Below are 24,722 nucleotides of genomic sequence, written 5' to 3'. Positions count from 1 at the left end.
TAGTGAAATCTACTTACTTTTTCTTGTAGGATCAGTTATGTTAATTTGTGCTCCCGAGATTTCATTCATTTACTATAGTGTTTTGAACAGGTATAGATTAAATGGAATGGATTATTAAAGAATGATGAGATGTTACTGGTCATGGTAAGCATGTGCGCCTCAGAAAGAGTGGAGTTTGCAAAGCATGTATAGGGAGTCTATCCTTTGAATTCTGAAATGTTTGGGATGAGTCTGAGAATGGAGGGGAAGGAAGACAATGTAATTCTTTTTACTTCTGTAGAGACACAACACATATGTATTCATATATACACTTTATACATTCATATTTCACCACTCAGCATTAACACACATATAACTATCCCTAAATACATACATGTTATAAGTTCTTGTTGTAAGTTCTACATGGCAAGATATACTCCTATACATAATGCAGAAATATACTTACACTGTTATATACATTACTTCTTTTTAATCGAATTATTTTTAAATACCTACATAGATGTATATAATCCTTGTACCAGGAGACAATAACCTATGTACATACACATATGTACATAGCAAAAAAGTTCTGGATATACGTGTGCTGAGTTCTCATGCAAAGCAACAGACACACAAACAAGAGTCCACATTACTCCCTTCAAAAGCACAAACTGAAATACCACATTTGAACAAACAGCACACACAATACATCATTAAAAAGCACTCATCACCTTGTCCGCATAATGCTCAAAGCAGCCTTTGGAAGAGGTCCTTGCTACCCTCCTGATCTGTCAATCGAAGTATGTACCAACAATTAACTTGCGGTCAACTCTGCTCATACGACCCAATGACACTCCAAGATGCTGAAGGCTGGCTGGTGATGTTTAGAATCGCCGGCCAGCGCTTCTATTCCAGTCTGAATCCAGCTAATGTCAGTTCGAGAAACATCTGACCGGCAAATTAACCAGAGTACCACCAAGTACCAGCTACACCTAGGGTAATGACTTAATATTTGTGGAGCCAGCCCGAGTCTTGCACGTATGAGTTCTGTCTTCCTTAACTAACTTTTTCTCAGTTACTCCTTGGCACTCGGAAGTACCCTAAGTGACATGTGGTACTGTATGGAACTCATAACAAATAAAACTATGCTCTTCCACTTTGGAAATGTAACTAAATATAAACTGTTAAAAGGCTGTTACTTAAAACAAACGCACCTGACTCAGTGCATTTCACAACATACTATCTTCTGCATCTCCTGAAGTGTTCCCCATGTTTTCCACTCATTGATTTCAGTATCAATGTGCTACATCCCCACTAATATAATGCCATCAGTTGAGACACCATCAGAATTGTGAATTTTGTTTAAGCCATGCTGCTCCATGCATTAAACGTTCCCTATTCCTACTTATCAGGCTCCCCTTCCTTCAAAGACAGATTATCTTCTTCTGTCTTCACCAAGTATGTAGGAGGCTAGCTATACGGAAGCATTTCAACATTTAAGGGCAGTGTCCAAGCGTCCTAATTTCATGTCTGAAATCTAGAGACCTTTTTTCAGAGCAACATGCTGCGCTATTGGAAACTGTGATTACCCCTAAACTTAACTATGCTGAAACTTTCTGCATTTGCCTCCCAGGTTAACTCCTAAACATAATTCACTAGGTCCTCTGGCACAGGTTATACACAGCAGGAACACCTCTTTACCACTGCAACAGAATTACTTCCCATCTCCCCTATTCACCCTTTCTCTTGACAACCATCTCTTCTTTGCTCATATACTTTCAAACAACTGCAGTAAGTAGGGGGCTGGGTAAAGGGGGAGAGCAGATGGATGATTCACTGTATCACTTGCTCATTGGACCAGCCTCCCACTTCCTCTTCACTGGCCTAGCTGTCAGTAATCTGCAACAATGAATGGAGGAAAAGGTTTGAGTCCATGTTTCAACAGGCAGGCATGGGTGCAATTAAGCTCAGTTTTTCCAGACTGCAGATTGCCAACATGCAGGCACAACCTGCAAGTGAACTTTGTGCAACATTAGGATATGCGATTTCACATGGACATGTGGCATAAAACCGCCATCACGATTCTAAGCCAGCTGTAACAAATGGGGAACATACCTTGAGGTGATTCGGTTCATAACGTCTAGACTGCTCCCAATGGAAATAACATAAGTAAAAAGAGTGACGCATCTTTGGGGAGAAATAGGTGATTGTTGAAGTTCTATATGGAGAGTTGTAAGCAAATGAAAAGGATATTTTGTCAGCTCTGTTTACATAATTAATTTTCTCAAGCCTAGGCACTGTGGACACTTCTGAAGGTCCCTGACAGTAAAGGGAGGAGAAAGGAGTATGAATAAATATTGAAATATCAAAAGTTTTGAGGGCAGTAGAAGTCTAGGATATTTCTGGGAAGCCTGCTCTTAAATTTGGATTTGATATGTCGGGTCCAGAAAATAAGGGGCTAGTTACACTCATTGTGCTTGTGGAATGTGCTCTGTAAAGCCTAAAGAGATCTTGTAGCCAGGGTGCCCGTGAAACAATGAGCGGTGGAAGTTAGAGGAAGACAACTGATTGCAGTGACTACCGTCTAAAGGTATAATCAAAAATACACAGAATGAGAACATGCTTGTTATTCCTTTTAGGTTTATGTGACTGCAGAGAGCCGCTTCAACACTCTGGCAGAGTTGGTTCACCATCACTCCACTGTGGCTGATGGATTGGTGACCACCTTGCACTATCCTGCCCCCAAGTGCAACAAGCCCACGGTATATGGGGTGTCTCCCATCCATGACAAGTGGGAGATGGAGCGTACTGACATCACCATGAAACACAAGCTCGGAGGTGGCCAATATGGGGAGGTGTATGTTGGGGTGTGGAAAAAGTATAACCTGACGGTCGCTGTCAAGACTCTCAAGGTGAGTTTTTCAAATCTAGCTACGTTGTACGTTTTTGGGAGGACTGGGAATGTGAGAGTGCTGCCATTTGGATGGATTAAGGAAGAATCCCATTATCAATCTAAGATTTAATGCTTTAGTGCTTAAGTACCTAACAAAGTCTTTGCCTTTTCCTGAGAGAGTGAGTGTTCTCAACTTTTAGCCTCTTTAGAGGTGAAATTGCATTTCACTGTACTTTTGGCCGTGCACGTCTCTTTGCAAGGACCACAGTTTCATTGCCCATGTTTTGTTTGCCTGATTCCAACTTCTCAAGCTGTGGTGCCTCCTACTTTGATGTTCTCCCACCTCTAGTTCTGTGTACTTCTTGCTCCTCTATGTTTGCTATTCTTCCAAGCGTGCTGCTGAAAAGACTGTCTTTTGATGCCTGAGAATGAGCCCGTTTTAGGGTTGGTGATGGTGTAAATGTCCCATTTATTTCTGTCTTCAGGAAGACACTATGGAGGTGGAGGAGTTTCTGAAGGAGGCTGCTGTCATGAAGGAGATCAAACACCCCAACTTAGTGCAGCTTCTAGGTGAGGGTCCCAATCTTAGTTCCTCTCTGCATGTCTTCCACTCTCCGCCTTTGGTGTCCTGGAAAGAAATAATTTAGCGCTGCTTTGTTTTCATCATTCATGCATGCTATTGACCAATAGTCAATTTTGTGCGCTGTAAAATTATTGAACATTTTCAACAAGTTTATAAAATGCTTTTAAATGTAAACAATCATGCAAGGCAAGAGTTCTCAGACTTTACTACTGAATTAGGCTTTCAAGAGTTTGTCGTCCAATCACCTAATTGCTCATAAGCAATCATAAATGCAGCATTTCACCAAGTGCTATTTGTTTAGTATTACTACATCATTGTTGTGAAGGTTGGTTGTGATTTATTGCTTTAATAAGATTGCTCTTTCTAATCCTTTTGGATTTTGTTTATCTTGATGTTCAAATCTAATAGTGAATTTAGACCACCAAATCTTGTGCCTGATGCCGTTGGTTCAATTTTCAGTTCTTTAATGGACTTAGTCATATATATCTATATTCTACCTGCTCCTCACACTGCTTAGACCATTAGCCTTTTAAACCTTAGGGTGCTACTACTATCACAAAAAGTAACTTCACCATAAGTATCCTGTACAGGCTATTTACCTACCTGACCTGTGTGTCCACGTTGAGGATCATTCCAGCATTATTAATTTATGACCATTTTTATCCTTCACCTCCTTTTTCATATCTGTTGGGTGTCTTTGTGAAGGTTATACAAGGGTCATAAATGAAGGGTGGCTGAATGCTTTGTTATAACAATTTATTGAGTGCACGTATACCAAAGGTGTCTTGGTGCTAACTGTCCTGAGCAAGAAAGAAACCGCTTAAACTTTGTTAATAAATAACCAGGTTTTGAACTCCCTCCTAAAGGAGATTAAAGTCAGCAGGGCTCTTATGCAGCTGGGTAGACTATTCCAGAGTATGATGAACCCTGTTGTGAAGCTTGTGCCAACTCCTGTTCTCCTTTCGGATTCTGGGTACCATCATACGGTTAGCTTCTGCAGAGCGAAGGGGTCTGTAGGGGGAGTACCATTTCAAGGACTGTCTGAGAAACTGATGGCCGTTTCCATGTAAAGCCTTATACGTGCTACACAGGGCCTTAAATTTGATACGTCTTCTTCTCGGAAGCCAGCGTAGTTCCTGAATTTCCTTAGCAACAGATTGGAATTTGTGAATGCCTAAGAGAAGCCCGGCTGCTGCATTCTCCACTGTCTCAGTCTTGTGAAGATGTTTTTCCTGCATTTTTAAGTATAGGCCATTACAGTAGTCTAGCTTAGATAAGACTAAGGTGGTAATTACAGTCTTCTTGGTGTGGAATGGCACGGAGTACAACATCACCTATTATAAATTATATGTTATCCTGTTGTTAACTCTTCGAATGGAAGAGGTTCAAAGGCAAAGTTATTGATCAACGTGTTAATTATCACCTGCTCTTAGAACTCAGTTGCTTCTTGGTGCTGTGGACTAGCGTTAGTGAGATCTTTAGGGGAAGAGAAATGTTATTATAGGGCCTAAAACACAAGTTGGTGTTGAGACTTCTATAAAAATTTGGGTATGGAGTTCAAGAACTGGGCCCCAGGAAATACGTATCTGTGGCACTCTCTGGTATAGTTTGGGCTTGTTACTTTTGAAGTTGGCAGAAAGTGTCTGCAGTATAGCTTTGCAAATAGCTTAGTCATGTAAAATGTTTTGCATAAAGGTGGGTTGTTTTAAAAGAATTCAGTTTCGTGTTTTCAGTACACTCATCCTGGCAGTTATGGTATATTTCCTGGCAAGTCTTGCCATACAGTTTTGCAGTTGAAGTGTACTACTTTTGAGCACATTTAAAACTGGTTTGTATTTAAACTGGCCGAAGGGTAGCAAGTACTGCTGAAGCCTAAGCAGGTGGTCAGAGGCACTTATGACCTAATTATTTCTGCTTCGAGTGTAAAGTGCATCTGCAAATGGACTACAAAGTTTTTGACATGTTTTTGACACTGCTTGGATTTTAAAATGAAATGGTGTTGGAGTTTCAATTAAATAATAAGTTTGCACAACAGAGGTTGTGAAGGGGAGGTCAAGGACATGCATATGCTGAAACCCAAGCAACATAAAGGTAATTTCAAATGGATAGTAAGTCCTGCAAAATGCTCACTTCAATCCCTTCCCAGGCATTCGACAGTATACAGATTTGTCTTGCATAGCACTTACCGTCACTGGTTTTGGCACAGCATTGACATCTGTGTCTCGCAACCCCACCAAAAATGGATGTTAGAGGCATATGAGCTGCAGATTGTACACTGTGCATAGATCGCCATCTGGTGTTGGGCTCGGATGATTGCATGTTTTTTTTGTCTTCAAAGAAGTCTTGTAGTCACGAGACTGGTGACTCCTCCTTCGGTGCAGAGTGCGCATGGGCTTCGGCTCCATCGTTGGATTGTTTTCTTCTAACATCGGGTTCGGATGAAACTTGCTATTCTCCGGTACGGAACTGTTTCCAGACCTCTTCGACGTGCAATTACATTCACCGACTGTATTGTTTCGATCGCGTGCCTTCGACGCGCACCTCGAAAGCTTCCATCACTCTTCGACGCCTGCGAACTTCGATGCGGGCTGTTGGGCCTACCCCCGCCGATATAGACGGACGTCGATGGAACAGACTCCATTTAAAAGATGTCCACGGTGTGGTGCTAAATTTCCACACTCGGACCTACCTACATCTTGTCTACAATTTGTACCTCTCTCCAGAACATAGGACAATTGTAGAGTCTGAAGACCTTTTCTTCCCCGATCCAAAGCAAACTACTATATTTATCCACCCAAAGACTGGTCATATAGTCACCAAGCTGCCTACAAAGAGGAAACCAGAACATTCACACCAAGTTCCAGTTCCTCCAAAGAATATATCTACTAAAACTTCTCCTCCTCCTTCCCTCCCACCACCTGATAACCCGAACTTAATAATTTCACCACCGCACTCTCCACATTTAGAGGATAGTGATGATTCACAAGGGCATGGAGATGTAGATGACGATGTAATGCCATTAAGTCCTGTCAATTCACCACAGGAATCAGACCCATGGCATGATCATAACACGGATCCTCATATAACTAATGATCCAGATTTATACCCCTCAAAGCCATCCCCACCAGATGATAATGTGGGGTTTGCACAACTTATAAATAGGGCAACTACATATCACAAAGTCAAACACCATTCAGATCCTGTTCAGGAAGACTTTTTGTTAGAAACTTTTGCGCAACCGCAACAATCTACTCATGTCTGCCTATGCTACAAGGCCTTATTAGACATGCTCCTGAGGTTTTTAACCCCTTTGCTGCTCATGACGAGCTCAGCTCGTCATGAGGCACGGTTGAGCTGTGCTGATGACGAGCTGAGCTCGTCATGTACAATGGGATTTACTCATAGCTCAGCACCGGGGGAAACCTCTAGCAGCCAAGGTGTTAAAGACCCAGTCAGAGCTAGGGTTCTTAACCCCAGAATTGATAAAAAAAATATAAAGCAGCCCCTAGTGACCCTATCTATATTAAGGGCCAACTTCCCTTAGATTCTTTAGTGGTAGCCAATGCATTTAAAAGGGCAAACTCCCAGGGATCAGGTGACGCACCACCTCCTGACAAAGAATCTAAGCTATTAGACGCATCAGGAAAACGTATGGTGTCTCAGGCAGCTAATTCATGGAAAATTGCAAACACACAAGCCCGGTTAGCAAGATACGACAGGGCTCACTATGACGAGCTAGAAAAGCTCATTCAACACCTCCCACCAGAGTACAAAGACAAAGCTAATGACCTGGTACAAGAAGGCAAACTAATTACTAATACCTCAATTAAATGCGCACTAGATGCAGCAGACACAGCGCCACGTGCCATAAATACCAGTATGCTACTACGTAGACACGCATGGGTCAGAGTGTCTGGATTTAAACAAGAGGTGCAAAATAAAATTCTAAATCAACCATTTGATCACCAGCACCTTTTTGGACCTGCAGTTTATACATCTTTGGAAAAAATTTAAAAAGATACAGAAACTGCTAAATTTATGGGGGCCCTACAATCGCCATCTGCCAGAGGTTCTTTTCGGCGCTCCTTTTACAGAGCAGGTTCCAAAACTACCACATCAGAACACCCTACATCCTCATATAAAAGTCCAAACCAAGGTTACTTTTCTAGGGGATACAATAAAAGAGGTTACAGAGGTAACAACAACAAGTGTAGAGGCAGAGGTAACAACACCCGCAACTCCCCTAACAAGAAACAGTGACTTCCCTAGGCTTCCCCTGATTATCCCACTCCTGTCGGGGGACGCATCTCACAGTACCTACCTGTCTGGAACTCCATCACAACAGACAAGTGGGTAAGACAAATTATCCAGTGTGGTTATTGCCTGGAACTCACTTCTACACCTCCCAACATTCCTCGAAGACAGCGCCCAATGTCATTAGACCATCTAACGCTACTCAAACAAGAAGTCTTGGCAATGTTACAAAAACATTCAATAGAGCCAGTTCCTCTAATTCATCAAGGGACATGAGTTTACTCCCTTTACTTCCTTATCCCAAAAAAGGACAGCTCTCTGAGACCAATACTGGATCTCGGACCGTTAAATTGGTACATTCATTCAGACCACTTCCACATGGTCACTTTACAACAAGTGCTTCCATTACTACAGCAAGACTACTTTCTCTCCACTATAGATCTAAAAGACGCCTACTTCCACATTCCAAAATATCCCTCTCACAGGAAATATCTCAATTCGTGGTAGATGGTGAACGCTACCAGTTAAAGGTGCTTCCATTTGGAGTCACCACAGCACCCAGGGTCTTTACAAAATGCCTTGCAGTAGTTGCAGCCCATCTCAGAAGACAACAAATTCTTTCTTTCCCTACCTAGACAATTGGCTTATAAAAGCAAACTCCCACACACGCTTCGGACAATAGTTGCTTCACAATTTAGGATTTACAGTAAATTTAACCAAATCCCACCTCCAACAGTCTACAATGCAACAATATCTAGTGGCAACAGTAAACGCTCTCACAGCCAAAGCTTATCCCAATCCCATCAGGATAAATGCTATACAAAGACTGGTTCAAAAATTTCAACCACAACACACTCTACCTGCAAGAGTGTTCATGCGGCTAATAGTAATGATGGCATCATGCATTTTTCTCGTCCCTCATGCGAAACTACAAATGCGTCCATTACAAGAATGTCTAGCACAACAGTGGAACCAAGCTCAAGGTCAACTAACAGATCTGGTGTTGGTAGACAACTGCACCCCTCGCTCTCTGTAGTGGTGGAGCACAAAAAACCTTGCCAAAGGACGTCGTTCCTCGAGCCACTTCCACAGGTATTGTTAATAACAGATGCATCGCTCACTGGATGGGGAGCACATCTCATAGACCATACCACTCAAGGGTTATGGACCTCTCAGCAAAAACAGTTCCACATCAACTATCTGGAATTGTTAGCGATCTCTCTAGCGTTGCAATCTTTTCAACCGCAGCTCCTCAACAAGGTTGTCCTAGTCCTTACAGACTACATGACCGCAATGTATTACATACAAAAACAAGGGGGGGGGATACACACTCTCCTGTAATCCAGTCTAGCACAGAGCATCTGGAGGTGGGCCATTCTGCGAAACAAATACCTCCTAGCAGAACATCTACCAGGGGTACACAATCAGATAGCGGATCTGCTTAGTCGTCAAACACAACAGATCCACGAATGGGAACTTCATCCTCAAGTTCTTCTTCCATTCTTTCATATGTGGGGAGAGCCAGACATAGATCTGTTCGCCAAACACAAAATGCCAAAACTTCGCATCCAGGTATCCACACCGATTGGCCAAAGGCAATGCGCTATGGATGAACTAGTCAGGGAAATTTGCTTACTCTTTTCCACCTCTCCCACTCATTCCATTAATGGTGAGGAAACTTCAACAACATTCCCTTACAATGATCCTAGTTGCTCCAACATGGGCAAGACAACCATGTTTCACAACTCTACTGCAGCTATCAGTAGTGCCACATCAAAAGCTGCACCTCTCTCCCAAATTTTTCACTCAGAATCATGGAGAGATAAGACATCCAGATCCCAGTCCGCTCAATCTAGCGATCTGGATCCTGAAATATTAGTTTGGATATCTCCACCTTCCACAAGAATGTATGAACGTTATCAAAGAAGCTAGAGGCCCTACAACAAGAGCGTGCTATGCTGCTCAGTGGAAGATATTCGTCATTTAATTGCTCTAACAATAAAATTAACCCACTAGATGCTTCTATTCAAAACCTCATTTGTTACTTTTTGCATCTACAACATTGTAATCTAGCGTAGACCTCCATAAGAATACATCTAGCTGCCATAGCAGCTCACCTACAGAACAGATAACATATGTCGCTTTTTAAAGTTCCACCGATAAAAGCTTTTATGGGATGGCTTAAAAGAATCATCCCACCAAGAGCTCCACCCTCCCCATTGTGGATTCTCAATATATTCTTTACCAGACTAATGGGCCCTCCATTTGAACCCCTACATAATTGCGAATGCTTCTTACCAGTATGCATCTGTTCTTGGCATATAGAGCTGCAGTTGTACACGCCCACCCTCCTCCCCAGATACCTCTATCTGATCCAGTATTATCTTTATTAGAAACTTCACGCATGGGCACTTCTCTATTGCTTACTACTCCATCTAACCCTACTGGCACAACAATCTAACGATGGAGCCGAAGCCCATGCGCGCACTGCACCGAAGGAGTCGTCACCGGTCTCGTGACTACAAGACTTCTTCGAAGACAAAAACAACATGCAATCATCCGAGCCCAACACCAGATGGCGCTCTATGCACAGTGTACAACTCTGCAGCTCTACATGCCAAGAACAGATGCATACTGGTAAGTAGCATTTTCCTTCCAACCACCACATGAATGTCACATGCACTGGTGATGTCTGTTCCTTTCTTCTGTGCCTACGGTTGCACATTGGAAGCCACTGAATAGTTTTAACCTTTTTTTGCATTTGTCATGTTTTTGTCACTTATCTCCACGCAAGTCTTCAAGGGTTTAAACCCTGTACAACTTGTATGGGGCTGATGTCTGTGACTGATCCTCATCTTTGTGTGTCTGGTGTCGTAGTAAGTATCATGACACTTTGGGCTGTATCTTATGCCAGAAGACACTCTAAAAGGTTCTTCAATAGAAACAGCCCAAGTTGATGCTAGCCTCACTTCTAAAGTCCCAGGGAGATGTGTCTTGGAGATCATAACACCAAATAAAGGTCATAGTCTCCATCTCACAGTTCAGGAAGCACGAGGAAGAAAACTGTGCGCTTGAACCGTTTTCTACGCCAATAGTTCAGATGTCCGCAAATCATCTACATCATCTTCAGAACTGGTTAGCATCTTAAAGGGTCTCTCTTTACGTGACAAGATTATTTGTTTTGCAAGAAAAAGATTGAGAAATTGGTATGGAGATTCGCTTTTGATGTGACAGAAGACCTTTATGGCTTAGATTGTGATGCATTACACTTTTCTAATCCTACAAATGGGAATTCTGATTCTTGGGGTGACTGGATTTTACCACCTCTTTATTCTGATGCAAGGCTTTTAGCAGTTGTGCACAATGCCAATAGATTTCACACATCCTCCAAAACAGAACCTCCAGACCAGAGGGACTGGTTTCCACAGAGGGGGCTCATTGTGTGGCAGTGGTCAGGAAGGTTTCTGAGACATTGGATCTAGTCCTATCCAGGCAATAAAAGTCCTCTCTTTTGATAGATATTATTAAAGGAACTTAGGCTGCTGAGAATGCTGGTACTGAATCAAGGAACATTGATCCAACCTGTTTTGGGCCCTCCTGTCCTTAGGGTTATTGCTGAAAAAGAAGATGAAGCACTACCAGGTCCCATCACTTGTTCTTGCATCTAACTGCAGAGAACTTTAGCTTTATTGGGCTGGGATCTGCCAGCAGGCCTAAGCAAAATTCACTCGTTGCTAAATCCCCATATTTGGAGTCAAATGACTAGATTGTCAGTCAAATTACTTTAATTTAGCTATTGTAGCCATAAAAAGGCACATTAAACAATACACTGTTGTTCAAAAGATACATTTAAATACATAAAGTACTGTTAGTGCAATAGTGAGGATTTCTTGCCACAAAAATAAGCACATTCATACAAAAACTGGTTTTCCAAGAATATTACTGTATCAAACTTTTTATACATGGCATTCCATTGGCCACAAAACTAAGACATTTCAACTTTAAAAGATTTATTAAAGCAAGCAGATCTTAAAATACATATGATAGTTTTTTATGGAACATTCAATTCTCTCCTAATTTTTAATGCTTGCCGAATATATCTAAGAACTGCATGACATATGGAGATGGAATCTAGTCGCTGTAAAAAAAGAGGCTAACCCATCTAGTTTTTGTTATTCGAATGTAAGCTAGGCCTTAAAAACAAGTCTCTAGACAAGCTATAAAAATCAGAAAAAACATCAAATGTATAAGGGACTGCTGGCTAATTTTGTCGCAGAGACAGCAAGTTAGTGTGCAAAACAATGTTCCCCGCTACAGGCAAGCTGCCGAAAAGTGTACAGTCTAAAACGAATAAGATAAAATTTGTGTTCAGTATTGCGAACCCATACCAAATAACTTTCAATCCATTCAGCAGTCGTAATCTCGACATATGGGAGAACTGTATCCATAGCCTGCATTTTGGTGTTTCTTAGGGTTGTTCTGTGGCTATAAGAAAAATTAGATTTGACTAGCTCTGGATTTATCATCAGTGGTATATGGAGAATAGAATTAATTTGCGATACCAAGTTCTGTAAAAGTTTTCTTAATATATGTAAAACAGGGGATGGAGTCCCAATGGTCTACTTAAACACAAGAGAAGTTTGTATATGATGAGTGCCATATCTTCAACCACAATAAAAGTAGATCAAGGTTGATATTATCAACTATATACGCAAGTTCAGCATTCAGAAAGAATGATATAACTGGCAGTACTCTTAGTAACTTTGAGCAGTCTGCCAAGAATTTTTTTGTTTTCAATAGCCCACAGACACCTTGGGTCCATGTAAACCCAGACACCTTACCCCTACGGTCCCAATGAAATACATTTGGCATTGTACAGTGTAATTAGTTCTTTAACGGGTTTATGACCAAGTTTCCTAGATAATTTAAAAATGGCCTACACAGCCCCTGCAGTTTTGGAAGCATTCTCTGATAAAAGCGTGTCCCAGTTATAATTAGTCTGTCATAACCAAGATAATTAAAATTTGGGACTTTAGTAATAGGAGTCTCGTCAAGAAAAAGTCTGCGCGACCATACGGTTTTGGGGCCTGAGGTAATATATGATTTTTGATGGCTGATTGAGTTTCAGTTCTCCTATAAATTTGTTAAATCAATCCATTAATTGTTGCAGACCATTAGCCATATGGGAGATAAGTAACGAGTCATCCGCATTGAGGAGGACAGGCACAAACGTTCACCCACCCTGGGGGAATCCTTCCCTGTGGTCCTCAGAACTTGGTAAAGAAAGTTAATATAGAAATATAGGATAAAAATTAGATTGGGACAAGAATACAACCTTGTCTCACCCCCCTCCCCCTTTTTAGTCTTAAGTGGGGGGATGCATTCTCCTTCTTGGCAGTAACGTACTTGTGCAAAATGCATTGCGGGCCTGGAGCAAAAATGGCGGCTCCGGAGACCCGAGTTGCGGCCTTCCTGTTGGACCCGGGTATACCTGAGCCGGACTGGGACCAACTACGGGGGAGCGCAACTACACCCACCGGTCAGGTGTTTTTAGGATCCCGGACTGGGGTGGGTTGGGTGTGCAGGCGCTCGGTGGCTGCCATACCTTATAGCCCTACGGGAAGGGAGGCGGACCCGGCAGCCCGGCGGTGAGCCGATCACCATCGAGGTCCAGACTGTAAACTTGAGCCTGCCCAGAGACAAGCAAACAGCAGCAAGCTCCGGATACGACATGTGAGCTCTGCCCCGGTGGGGAAGAGAGACCATTCTATACCCCCTGGGGAGGAGCATCTGCCTGCCTGCCAGCAAACTCTGGGGGCTGAGCTGGCACCACACGGTGCTTACCCCACTTAAATCTTTGTCCTGAATAGGCCTCCCCCTGGGAACCCCCACGTCACTTTAGGAATCCAGGAAGAGCATGGGCTGCTGCGGGGAGGGGGCTCGAGGACTCGTGGGGACCCATTGATTAACCCGGGAGACCTACATCACTGGAAGACCTGGGGATAACCCAGTTCCCCATTGCCATGCCCGTGCTGCCAACAGCTTTGATCAGCTATGAGGCGCAAGCCTCTGGTAAATGCCGGGAGACCCTAAAGCTCCACTGGGACTACTGTGAGAGACCTCTGCCCACACCCGCTCATTGCAGGAGCTTCATCGCACCATTGACTTTGCTAGCAGATGACACCAGCCTATTGATGCTTGTGGACATGTGAGCTCCTGACCCGCTGTCTCGTTTTGCCTTCTTGTTGTTTTTCCTTTGGGGCTGAGAGGTCAGGGAGGGTCCCCCTGGAGACGACACAACCCCTGGGCGTTGAAGTGGCAAATATCGACCACAGGGGCACAGATGCAAATTTGGGGATAGAGCGGAGCACGTAGAGACCACGCGGCCCTTCCTCTAGCCTTCTGCCTCAGCATTTCCTAGCCATAGTCTAGACCCCGCTACCTAAGAGACCCTCTGAAGTAACAATGGGTAAGCCCCGGGCTCTAGTGACAGGTCCAGCGGCGGACCATGACGAGGATTCGACTGTCCAACAATCGGGAGCCCGGGCAGACTCGGACGTGATTGAGCAACAACTGGGTAAAGTCCTAGAGGCCATACCCAATACAAAATCTACCCTCCATCAGAATATTAGCACGGTCTCTGTGGGCCTGGGGCTACTAAGGGCAGAGCACCGGAAGCTGGCGGAGAGTGAGGGAAAACAGAAACCTTCATTGCAGCGCTGCAACCAGCACAACAAACGATGAATAAGACTGTGGAGGAACTCGCAGACCAGGTGCAAATACTGGAAAGCAGGGCGGAGGACGCCAAGGGACGCAACTGTAGGAAAAACATCCGCATTGTTGGGCTTGCGGAGGGTGCTGACATTCTTAGAAAACTAGCTCCGCGCAAAGGTGGCCCTAGAGGGTCTTTCTACCTTTTATATGTTGGAGAGAGCATATAGAGTCCCCGCCCATTTGCCCGCTCTGCTGCACCCTACACGGCCTGTGGTGGCAGGGCACCTGCACTTCAGAGACGGGGATACCCTCCTACAGAAGGCACACGTAGAAGGTCCCTGTGAGATTAATAACAGCAAAGTGTCTATTTTCCCAGATTACACCCCGGTGGTGCAGCGGTGTAGGGCCTCCTTCCTAGAAGTCAAGAAATCACTGCATGAAGGTTTGCAATATTCCCTTATGTTCCCAGCTAAACTTTGTGTAGTCCTAGATGGAAAGACTTACTTTTGTGCAGACCCGGCAAACTGAGAGTGAAGCGGCCCTACAAGCAGTAGCTGACATCCTGAAACACTAGAGGTCCACACCAGAGGATGGCTCACCCACGTCAATAACAGGGGTGCTCTTCTGTGAAACACGATGTTTCGTTTCCAGTTTGGGCGGCTGGACATTGCCAGACTGCTCCAGGGAGTGGGAGTTCGGCAAGGCTTGGTTGTGTTCTTGTTTATAGTTGGGAATTACTCTTTTGCAGGAGTGATGATGCAGTGTCCTACATTGGCAAGGGGGGAGGGCCGAGACAGATTTGAAAACTCTTCATATGGAACCTGCGCCTTACACTTTGAAATTTATGTCTTGGAATATTAAGGCTTTGGGGACGGCAACTAAAAGACATAATGTACATTGTTACTTGCGGAGGAGAGGGGTACAGGTCACTTTCTTACGGGAGACATACCTCATTTGGAGCAAGATAGAAAGCTACTCAGACGCTGGAGAGGGCAAATGTACGCAACATATTACTCACCATATGCTAGAGGGGTGTTAATCTGGATACGAGCAGGGGTGCCCATTGAGCTATTGCACTCATTAATGGATAAGGAGGGCAGGTATGTATTCATAAAAGGGAGCGAACTAGGACGTGAGATTCTGCTGGGCAACCTATGCGCCCCTAACCAAGATCAGGTGCCCTTTGTACACAGTCTTTCTCCCATATTGTCCGCAACGCAGGCGGAGGACATGATTATTGGGGCGAATACAATTGCATATCTGAGACGACCCTCCCATGCCCAGGGCACAAGCCCGCCGCACAGCGGCAAGGTTTACTGAATGGATTAATCACTGGTGCCTCATAGATGTATTGAGGGCGCAACACCTCGATGATGGGGACTACTCCTATTAATCCACTATGCACCAGCTGCACACGCGGATAGACATGTTCCTTTGCCCACCTGGGCTGGGGCAAGCTGTCTCCCATACAGAGTATTTTGGGCGTACCTTTTCAGACCATAGCCTCCTTTTACTTCTTTTACTGACCATACAACCAATGGGAAAGGGCCCCCTAGTCCCGCTGTGGCGCCTCAATACCAAAATGTTTTAGGGAGACCTTGGGATCTTCTATAGACATTTACTTGGACATTAACGCCCATACAGCGACCACTATGTTGATGGTATGGGATGCCTTTAAGGTAGTGATAAGAGGGCCGCCTGGGGCAGTCGGTGGGGGCACAGCGGGAACTGCACCAGGAAGTTAGACAACTAGAAGACCAGTTGCAGGGGCTTAATAATGCACAAGGGCTGGACGCAATACAATATCAAGTCTTGAGAGATACACAACAGTTATACCATCAGAAGAAACTGAGAAACTGAAGTGCTACAATTATAAAGGCTACCTTGCTAAAGTGCATGAGTAGGAAGGAAGGCCATGTATTGGCATGGCTGATGAAACCAGAACTTAGAGGCTCCCCGATCACTCACATCCGTACTGGAACACACCAACCCGTTCAAAACCCACAGGATATTAATTCCCTATTGCGCGAATACTACACAGCTTTATCTAGGGCATCCCTCTGTGTCACAAGAAGGACGCGCCTGCCTATACCTGACACCACTTGGTCGCCAAGGCCGGCAGGACCAGGGTGGATTGGGCAACCCTATTGAATCTCATGAAGTAAGATTGGCAATAAAGTGCATGGCCACGGGTAAAAGTCTGGGCCCAGATGGATTACCTGCAGAGTTTTACTCTGAATAAACCTCGCAACTGCCCCCCCCCCCCCCACCCCCCCCACCCACATCTAGTGACGATGTACGAAAGTCACTACACCTTGGTCACCTCCCTGATTCTGTCAGAGATGCGCTAGTAATCCTGCACCCTATAACTAAACTCAAGGACCCAGGAGTCCGAGATTTTCGCCCTCTCTCTATGCTTAATACTGACTTTAAAATCCTCAGCAAGGTACTGGCCCAGTGCCTACTCCCACACAGGTCTACGCTGGTCTATGCAGACTACAAAGGCTTCATTCCTGAGAGAAGCACTTCTACAATCTCCGTAGGCTCTACTCAGTAATGTATAACCCCGCAGTGCGGCTTCTCCCTCTCCTGACGCTTGACCTAGAATATGCAGTTGATAAATTAGATGGGATTTTCTCTTTGACACCATGCAATACATGGGTTTAGGTGAGGAATGGGTAAAGAGAGTCCACCTGCTCTATGAACAGCCCACGGCTAGAGTTAACACTGGGAAAGTGGTCTCCATGCAATACCGTATCTTTCAGAGTACGTGGCAGAGATGCCCGTTATCTCCCCGATTGTTCGCTTTGGCTATAGAGCCATGGCAGCATTATTCTGCCAGGGAGGGGACTGGCTGGAGATGGAACTTGAAGGCCATGTGCATGTTTTCCCTATACGCAGATGACCTCCTGATATACCTCAACAAAGCTTTGTGGGGCACTACATCTGCCCTTAACCTCCTAGACAAGTTTGAGCAGGTTTCCGGACTACGGGGCAGCAAAAATAAGACCTACCTGTTCCCACTGGTACCAGACAGGCCCCGTCCAGCAGCCCTTCCCCCGGGACCTTAATTGGGCCCCTCACACCTTTAAGTATCTGGGGATTCATATATTTCACTCTCTAGAAGATATGGGAGACAGAAATCTTGGCTGTGCTCTGCTAGCCCCTAAGCCCTTCTGGTTCTCCCTGCGCCTCCCGATCATGGCAAGAATCTCCCTGTCAAAAATGGTTATGTTGCCCCGCCTGCTGTACTTTTTTGTTAACCTACCAACGGCAGTACCCCCTAGATGGTTCCGGCAGCTAGATGCCCTCCGCAGGGATCTCATATGGGGGAAAGGCTGCCGGATGGGGGTCCTTGATGACAATGCAGCGGTAGAGGGAGAACTAGGGGTTCCGAACTTTGAATACTACTTTTTGGCCCCACAAATACAGTGGTTGGCACAACTGATAGAAGGTGTGGGTCCGGTGAGTAGAGACCTGATGGACTCGGGTGAATGCACACTCTTACTACTATCCAAGTTGCTGGATCCAGCTGTGACGATCCCTCACCAGTCCCTATTACAGACCACAGCATTGCAGTGTTGGATGCATTGTGTAGCCATACGAGCTACGTTCTCCTTAAATGCACCCGACATACCCTTGATAGGTCTCCCACACGCTAACCCCAGGAGGGTATTCTCCTCTGAACAGCTGTCCTGCTGGACCGCAGCGGGACTGGAGACGGTCAGGGATTGCTAACAACAATTAATACTGGACTCACTAGTAGATCTGATTGAAACTACTGGCCTTCAACCAGGGCAGTTTCTTCTGAATGAACCCCTGAGACACACATTTGGAAGGCTGTGGACTGGAAGACCCAAGACTCAGACCACTACATTCCGTACTTACTCTGGGTGGGGCACGCCACCAAGTGAAATGGTTCTGTAGCGCATTGCAACAGGAATCGTGCATTCCCGCCAGCATATCACAAAAAGGTCTCCCGGAGCACCATGCTCAAATATAACCAGTTCAGCTACACTCACAGAACGTACATGACACCTCAAAGGATCTGGGTCACATTTGGGGGTTATGTACGTAAATGCCAAAGGTGCAACCAAGACGATGCAGACTTTACCCATATGATCTGGAGCTGTACAGTGGTGAGCGGATTTTGGAGTAAATTAGTTAAACGCACAGGGACAACAGCAGGACGCATACTTTAACCCAGGATGGAGACTTGCATACTGGGACTCTTCTCAAGACCACCCAAGTGGTCAGTAGGCACTCGATTTGTAGACTTGGCTTTCATATTGGCTAAAAGGAGAATATCTCCAACATTGTAATCAGCTCTAGGACCCACCATAGCGGACTGTAAAAGAGACTTGACTCACTGGGCGGGAGCAGAGGAAAGAGTCCTTATCAGGAAGACGCCAGATGACTGAGAAGACACCCCATGTCAGGTCCCTGGAGGGAGGTCCTAGAGAACTGCGAACATCCTGAGAGTTACAAACACAGGGAAGATGACGATGAGTCCAGCTCACACTCTGGTAGCACTCCTTAGATAGAATGGTAAGATAGGAACAAGAATTATAAATAAACTGACCCCTTAAAACACCCTACCTCCCACCCAGATGTGACAGGATTGCCATCCATATTGACCTCAGGGATGACGGATTGGGGTCCGTACTTTGATATAAAATGTAGGGTGAGGGAGTCTGGCCCATGGTGTACTCGGACAAGAACCAGACTTGCTACACCACCCGCATAGTTACTTGGTTTACTGTTACTTTCCCCTTTTTAGGTCTCGCCTGTCGATGCGCATGCGCATCGAGCAAGCGAGACTATGGGGGCTTATCCACTCTTTATCCACTGCAAGGAATCGTGGCGATTCCTTGCAGTGCCCGTGACTTTTAAGCTCAATGCGCATGCGCATTGAGCTTAAAAGCGCGTGCACGTCAGTCTTGTTTTACCCGCTCCGCCCCCTCCCCTTCCCGCCGTGTCGCATTTCTCCTCCCCCCTCCCCTCTCTTCCCTCCGTCTTGTTTGTTTATTTTACGCGCTCCGCCCCCTCCCCTTCCCGCCGTGTCGCATTTCTCCTCCCCCTCCCCTCTCTTCCCTCCGTCTTGTTTGTTTATTTTACCCGCTCCGCCCCCTCCCCTGCCCGCTGTGTCGCCGTGTCTCCGATCCTTTCGCTTGAGGAGAAAATAACGGTAATTTACAAGCCAGTGTAATGACGCCACACATATAAACCAACAATTTCGCAAGAAAACGTCCAGCTCAGACTCCTGCAATCATAGAATAGACAACTAAATAGCACGGATCACAGACTCATTGAGGAAGTGGCCAGACCATCCTCAACTTAGTCACCAAACTGCAAACCCTACTCTCCTCCCGCCTCCCCTTATCTGGCCTTCCCTCCGTCTGTTCCCTCTCCCCGCTCCGCCCCCTCCCCTGCCCTACCCCCCAGCAATTTGGCCTTCCACTGCGGCGTCAGGAATGGCAGGCGTTGTTTCGTCTTCCTGTGCCACTCGTGCTGCTATACCGGCCCATCGTCTGTCTCCCTCCTCGCCCCGTCGCTGTATCGCTAGTTACCCACGCTGCGTGGGGAGAAGGGGCAGGAGTTGCTTTTCGGAAACTCCCAGATCTCGCTACTTTTCTGTGGTCTTCGTTTCCGCTTGGGTTGGGAACGTACCTTGCTGGCATACACCTCTTGGGGCACGGATTTCTTTCACCCATACTCTGGGAACGGCCTGCCAGTAGTACTGCTCACCCCCTTCAGCAGGCATTTTCCTCCACGGCACACGCAGAGGTGCTGGCGCCGCTCCCGTCAGCCGCGGGCGGCATGCTTTGACTTTCTGCTCTGACCCCCACTGCAGCAAATTCTTTCAGTTCACTGCTGTGCTTGAAAAAAACCTTATCACCGGAATGCACATAATAAAAGAGGGGCACCTTTTATTATAAGTGTGCACATAGACTTTTTTGTGCTAAGTGCAAATTGCAACTTTTCAATAAATATTTTACTCTGAGTGATAGAAGGGGCTCTGTTAGTAAAAAGCTGTTACGTACTTTAGGATGCAATTTAATCACTTGTTGAGTAACATTTTAAACCCCTCACCCTCCCTCACCCTCACCCACACTCACCCTCACTCACCTTCAACACCTCACCCTCACTCACCCTCACCCACACTCACCCTCACTCACCCTCAACGCCTCACCCTCACTCACCCTCAACACCTCACTCACTCACCCTCACCCTCTCTCACCCTCTACCCTCACTCACCCTCAATACCTCACCCTCACTCACCCTCACTCACCCTCACTCACCCTCACTCACCCTCACTCACCCTCACTCACCCTCACTCACCCTCACTCACCCTCACTCACCCTCACTCACCCTCACTCACCCTCACTCACCCTCACTCACCCTCACTCACCCTCACTCACCCTCACTCACCCTCACTCACCCTCACTCACCCTCACTCACCCTCACTCACCCTCACTCACCCTCACCCTCCCTCACCCTCCCTCACCCTCCCTCACCCTCCCTCACCCTCCCTCACCCTCCCTCACCCACCCTCACTCACCCTCACTCACCCTCACTCACCCTCACTCACCCTCACTCACCCTCACTCACAACCCCTCACCCTCACTCACCCTCAACCCCTCACTCACCCTCACCCACCCTCAACCCCTCACCCTCACACAGTGCAATAGGTCTCGGAGCATTTGAGTTAGAGCTTTTAGAAATGTTTATGGCTTTTTTTTTTTAATTCTTTAGCATTGGCTACAGGAAACAAAAATGCTAAAGATTTACAAAAAAAACCATAAACAATTCTAAAAGCACTAACTCTAATGCTGCGAGACCTATTGCATTTCCAATGCTTGTTTTATTTGATTTTCTTTTTCTTTCCTTTCACACTTAGTTGTTATTCTTAATTAACTTACATAGCATTCGAGGCATGTGGGCTGCTGAATTCATATCTGTGCATAGATCGCCGCCTAGTGTTGGGTCCGGATGATTGCACATTGTTGTCCTGGAAGAGTCTTCGAAGTATCACGAGATAGGTGGCTCCTCCCCCGGACTACAGTGCGCAATGGCATCCTCTCCATCCTCAGATTGGTTTTTTTCCGCCATTGGGTTCGGATGTACTTTTCTTTACTCAAGTTCGGAAACTTTCTAAAGGCCAAAAGGCCTTCGGGGTCGTCGGTATTGTTTCGATCGGTGCCGAGTTCTTGTTCCAGTTTTCTTGAGCAGGACGTCGAAGAGAGCCGCGTGGCCTTTTCGACACCGGAGGCCTGATCGTCGATGGAACGGAGCCCGTTCAAATGATGCCCCCTCTGTACCTCTAAGTACCCGCACATCGATGTACAACCGGTGTGCAACAAGTGCTTATCACCGGAGCACGATGAGAACAACTGTCTAGCTTGTGCTCGATTCAGGTCAAAGAAGACGCTTAGACTCCGACGCGCAGCGAGGCAAACTGTCGAAGCCAGCGCCCGACCCGGTAAATATCTTAGACGACGATGAGGTCGTCGACACAGAGGATCCAAAACAGCAGTCGGATCCCGGTTCAGAGCATGACTCCAACTATTATGAAGAAGACGAAGACAACTTCGAATATGAAAACGTCGTCGAGGTAAGGGACGACGTATCCCCCCATCGGAGCCGTTGATGACGACTCGAGCGATGAAACAGGCCCAACAGTGGGCACGGGGCCCGAAACAGACACTCAAAGACTTTCAAAGGCTCAGGTCGAGGCATCGCCAGAAGGCCTTAGCCGAGATCATGAAGAACATTCTATAGCCCCGCGTCAAGGCCCGGCTAAGAATATATCACATGAGCCATCGGTTCCACTACTCAAATCGAAACCGAAAGCCACCGATTCAATAACGAAACCGAAAGTGCTGAAAACAGTCTTCGGGTCAAAAACCTCGAACCCATCGGAGTTGACGAAGAAAACCGGTGTCGACAACCCTGCAGGGTCAAAAGTAAAGAGTGTTGTACCGAAGATCGGTGCGCTGAAGCCTGCCAATAAAACCAAGCAAGTCGAACCGAAGAAGTCTACATCGATGGACAGCGACGCAAACAAGGGACTCTAGTCTCGGAATGTTCTCGATCCGAAGCATTAGGTCGACAGGCCTCAGCTTGTCAAAGGCCTCGAGTCGAGACTCAAAAGCGCCTCGAAGGACCACGTCGAGTCGAGGCAGAAGAGCGCGCCTCCGATGCCACAAGCACCGAACTCGGCGCAGGGCCAAAAACGTATTGGCGAAAAGGCAAAGTCGGTCGGGCCTACATCGGCGCCGAAGAAGGTCAGTCTGTCTAAAGACGCTATGCCACCGATAAAATTCGGACTACCACCGACTGCACGCCCCAAGGCGCTCGCTCCAAAACCTGGGGTCCAAACACCCAAACAGGTGTCATTGGGAAAAATGAGTTATCCTCTAGAAGAGGACGTTATGTACCAAGAGCCCTCATATGATGACCAGTCGAAGTTACATATCTACTCAGAATCGGGTAGACTTACTATTTATCAAAGGAAAATCAGGTCGGAAAATCCTTTGGAATCCTACAAAATTTCACTCAAAAAGAAAAGGGATTCTGCAACATCACCTGTCCTCTTTGAGACTGTGAGGTACCATGGCGAGGACACTTCGGCATATTCACCCACACCTGAGGATATGGGGCATGATGATGATGATGATGATGATGAACAATATAATTACCCTGCGGACACTGATCAGGATTACAAAACTCAAGCCTGGACAGACCCTGCTGACCAGGGGAAATCACAAACTATTCCTGATACTCCCTCTTATCATGTAAAAACGTCACCAATGGAAGATACAGCTGCGTTCAACGCTTTAATTGAAAGGGCAGCACTAAATCATGATGTGGACATGCATGCTGACCCAGTTGAAGAGGACTTCCTGTTTGACACTTTCTCCACTTCAGAGAAATCTGCCAATGCTAAAGGGTGTCCTTAAACACACAGGGGGCATTTTCAAGGAAACCACTAGAGCAAGGGTTATTAACCCCAGAATTGAACGGAAATGCAGACCGGCGCATGTGGACCCTACATATATTAAGGGACAGCTGCCGTTAGATTCTTTGGTGGTCTCAAATGCTCGTAAGCGCGCCAACTCACAAACTTCTGGTGATGCTCTTTCTCCAGACAAAGAATCTAAAGTACTAGAAGCTTCTGGGAAAAGGGTGGCTGCTCAAGCAGCTAATATCTGGAGGATTTCTAATACACAGGCCCTATTAGCCAGATACGATAGGGCACATAATGACACTCAAGAGCAACTGCTACAACATTTGCCTGAGGCCTACAAGGAGGGAGCAGAGATGCTAATCCAGGAGGGTAAACTCATATCCAACGCATCCATTAAGTGTGCGCTAGACGCAGCAGACACTGCAGCCAGGGCCATCAACACAAGAGTCATGCTCAGGAGACATGCTTGGTTGCGCATCTCTGGATTCAAACCTGAGATTTAGGCCACATTACTAAATCAGCCTGTGAACCCAGATTTTTTATTTGGACCTGATGTGGACACAATCCTAGAAAAGATTAAAAAAAGACACAGACAGCCAAGTCTATGGGTGCCTTGCAGTCCCAACAGTTTAGAGGAGGTTCCTTTCGTCGCTCCAGTAACAAAGGAGCTACACGAGGCCAGGCATCACAACAACTTCCATACAATAAAGGCAGCACGCAAACCACCTACAATAAGAATAATAGAGGTGGATACCGTGGCAACAGCAGCAAAGGCAGAGGACGAGGAAATAACACCAAATCCTCTGCCAATACTAAACAGCGACGCCTTGTCACTGCCCCCGGACCATTTTACACCGGTCGGGGGGAGATTACAACAGTTCCTGCCAGTCTGGGAAAGCATTACCACAGACAGGTGGGTGAGACAACTTATTCAATACGGCTATTGTCTAGAGCTAACTTCCACTCCACCCAACATACCCCCAAGACACGGTCCTATGTCCGCAGAGCACATAGACTTATTGCAGCAAGAAATTGTCAGCATGCTACAAAAAGGGGCCATAGAACTCGTCCCCATACAAGAACAGGGTACAGGGGTATACTCGCTGTACTTCTTAATCCCCAAAAAGGACGGGCTCTCAGGCCAATATTGGATCTCAGGCCCCTAAACGAATACATCTTATCAGAACATTTTCACATGCTCACTCTACAACAGGTTCTGCCATTGCTCACTCAGGGAGACTTCCTCGCAACACTAGACCTAAAAGACACATACTTCCACATACCAATACATCCTGCACACAGGAAGTATCTCAGGTTTACCATACAAA

At 46.0% G+C, this 24,722-nt stretch overlaps 1 protein-coding gene across 4 annotated transcripts in view; it reads left to right on the top strand.

The window, feature by feature from the left end:
* Nucleotides 1-24,722, top strand: part of ABL2 (ABL proto-oncogene 2, non-receptor tyrosine kinase) — a 403,452-nt gene that overhangs the window by 243,053 nt on the left and 135,677 nt on the right. For all 4 annotated transcript variants that reach the window (XM_086955801.1, XM_086955815.1, XM_086955807.1 and 1 more), the window contains exons 4-5: nt 2,619-2,891; nt 3,358-3,442. In XM_086955801.1, coding sequence (XP_086811927.1) covers nt 2,619-2,891; nt 3,358-3,442 — 358 coding nt within the window. The remainder of the gene's footprint in view (nt 1-2,618; nt 2,892-3,357; nt 3,443-24,722) is intronic.

The sequence above is a fragment of the Lissotriton vulgaris genome, chromosome 1_1 (genome assembly GCF_964263255.1).
Source record: "Lissotriton vulgaris chromosome 1_1, aLisVul1.2, whole genome shotgun sequence".
In the NCBI taxonomy this organism is placed as follows: Eukaryota; Metazoa; Chordata; class Amphibia; order Caudata; family Salamandridae; genus Lissotriton; species Lissotriton vulgaris.
Note: the sequence above shows the minus strand (reverse complement) of the source record. Positions and strands in the feature narration are given on the sequence as shown.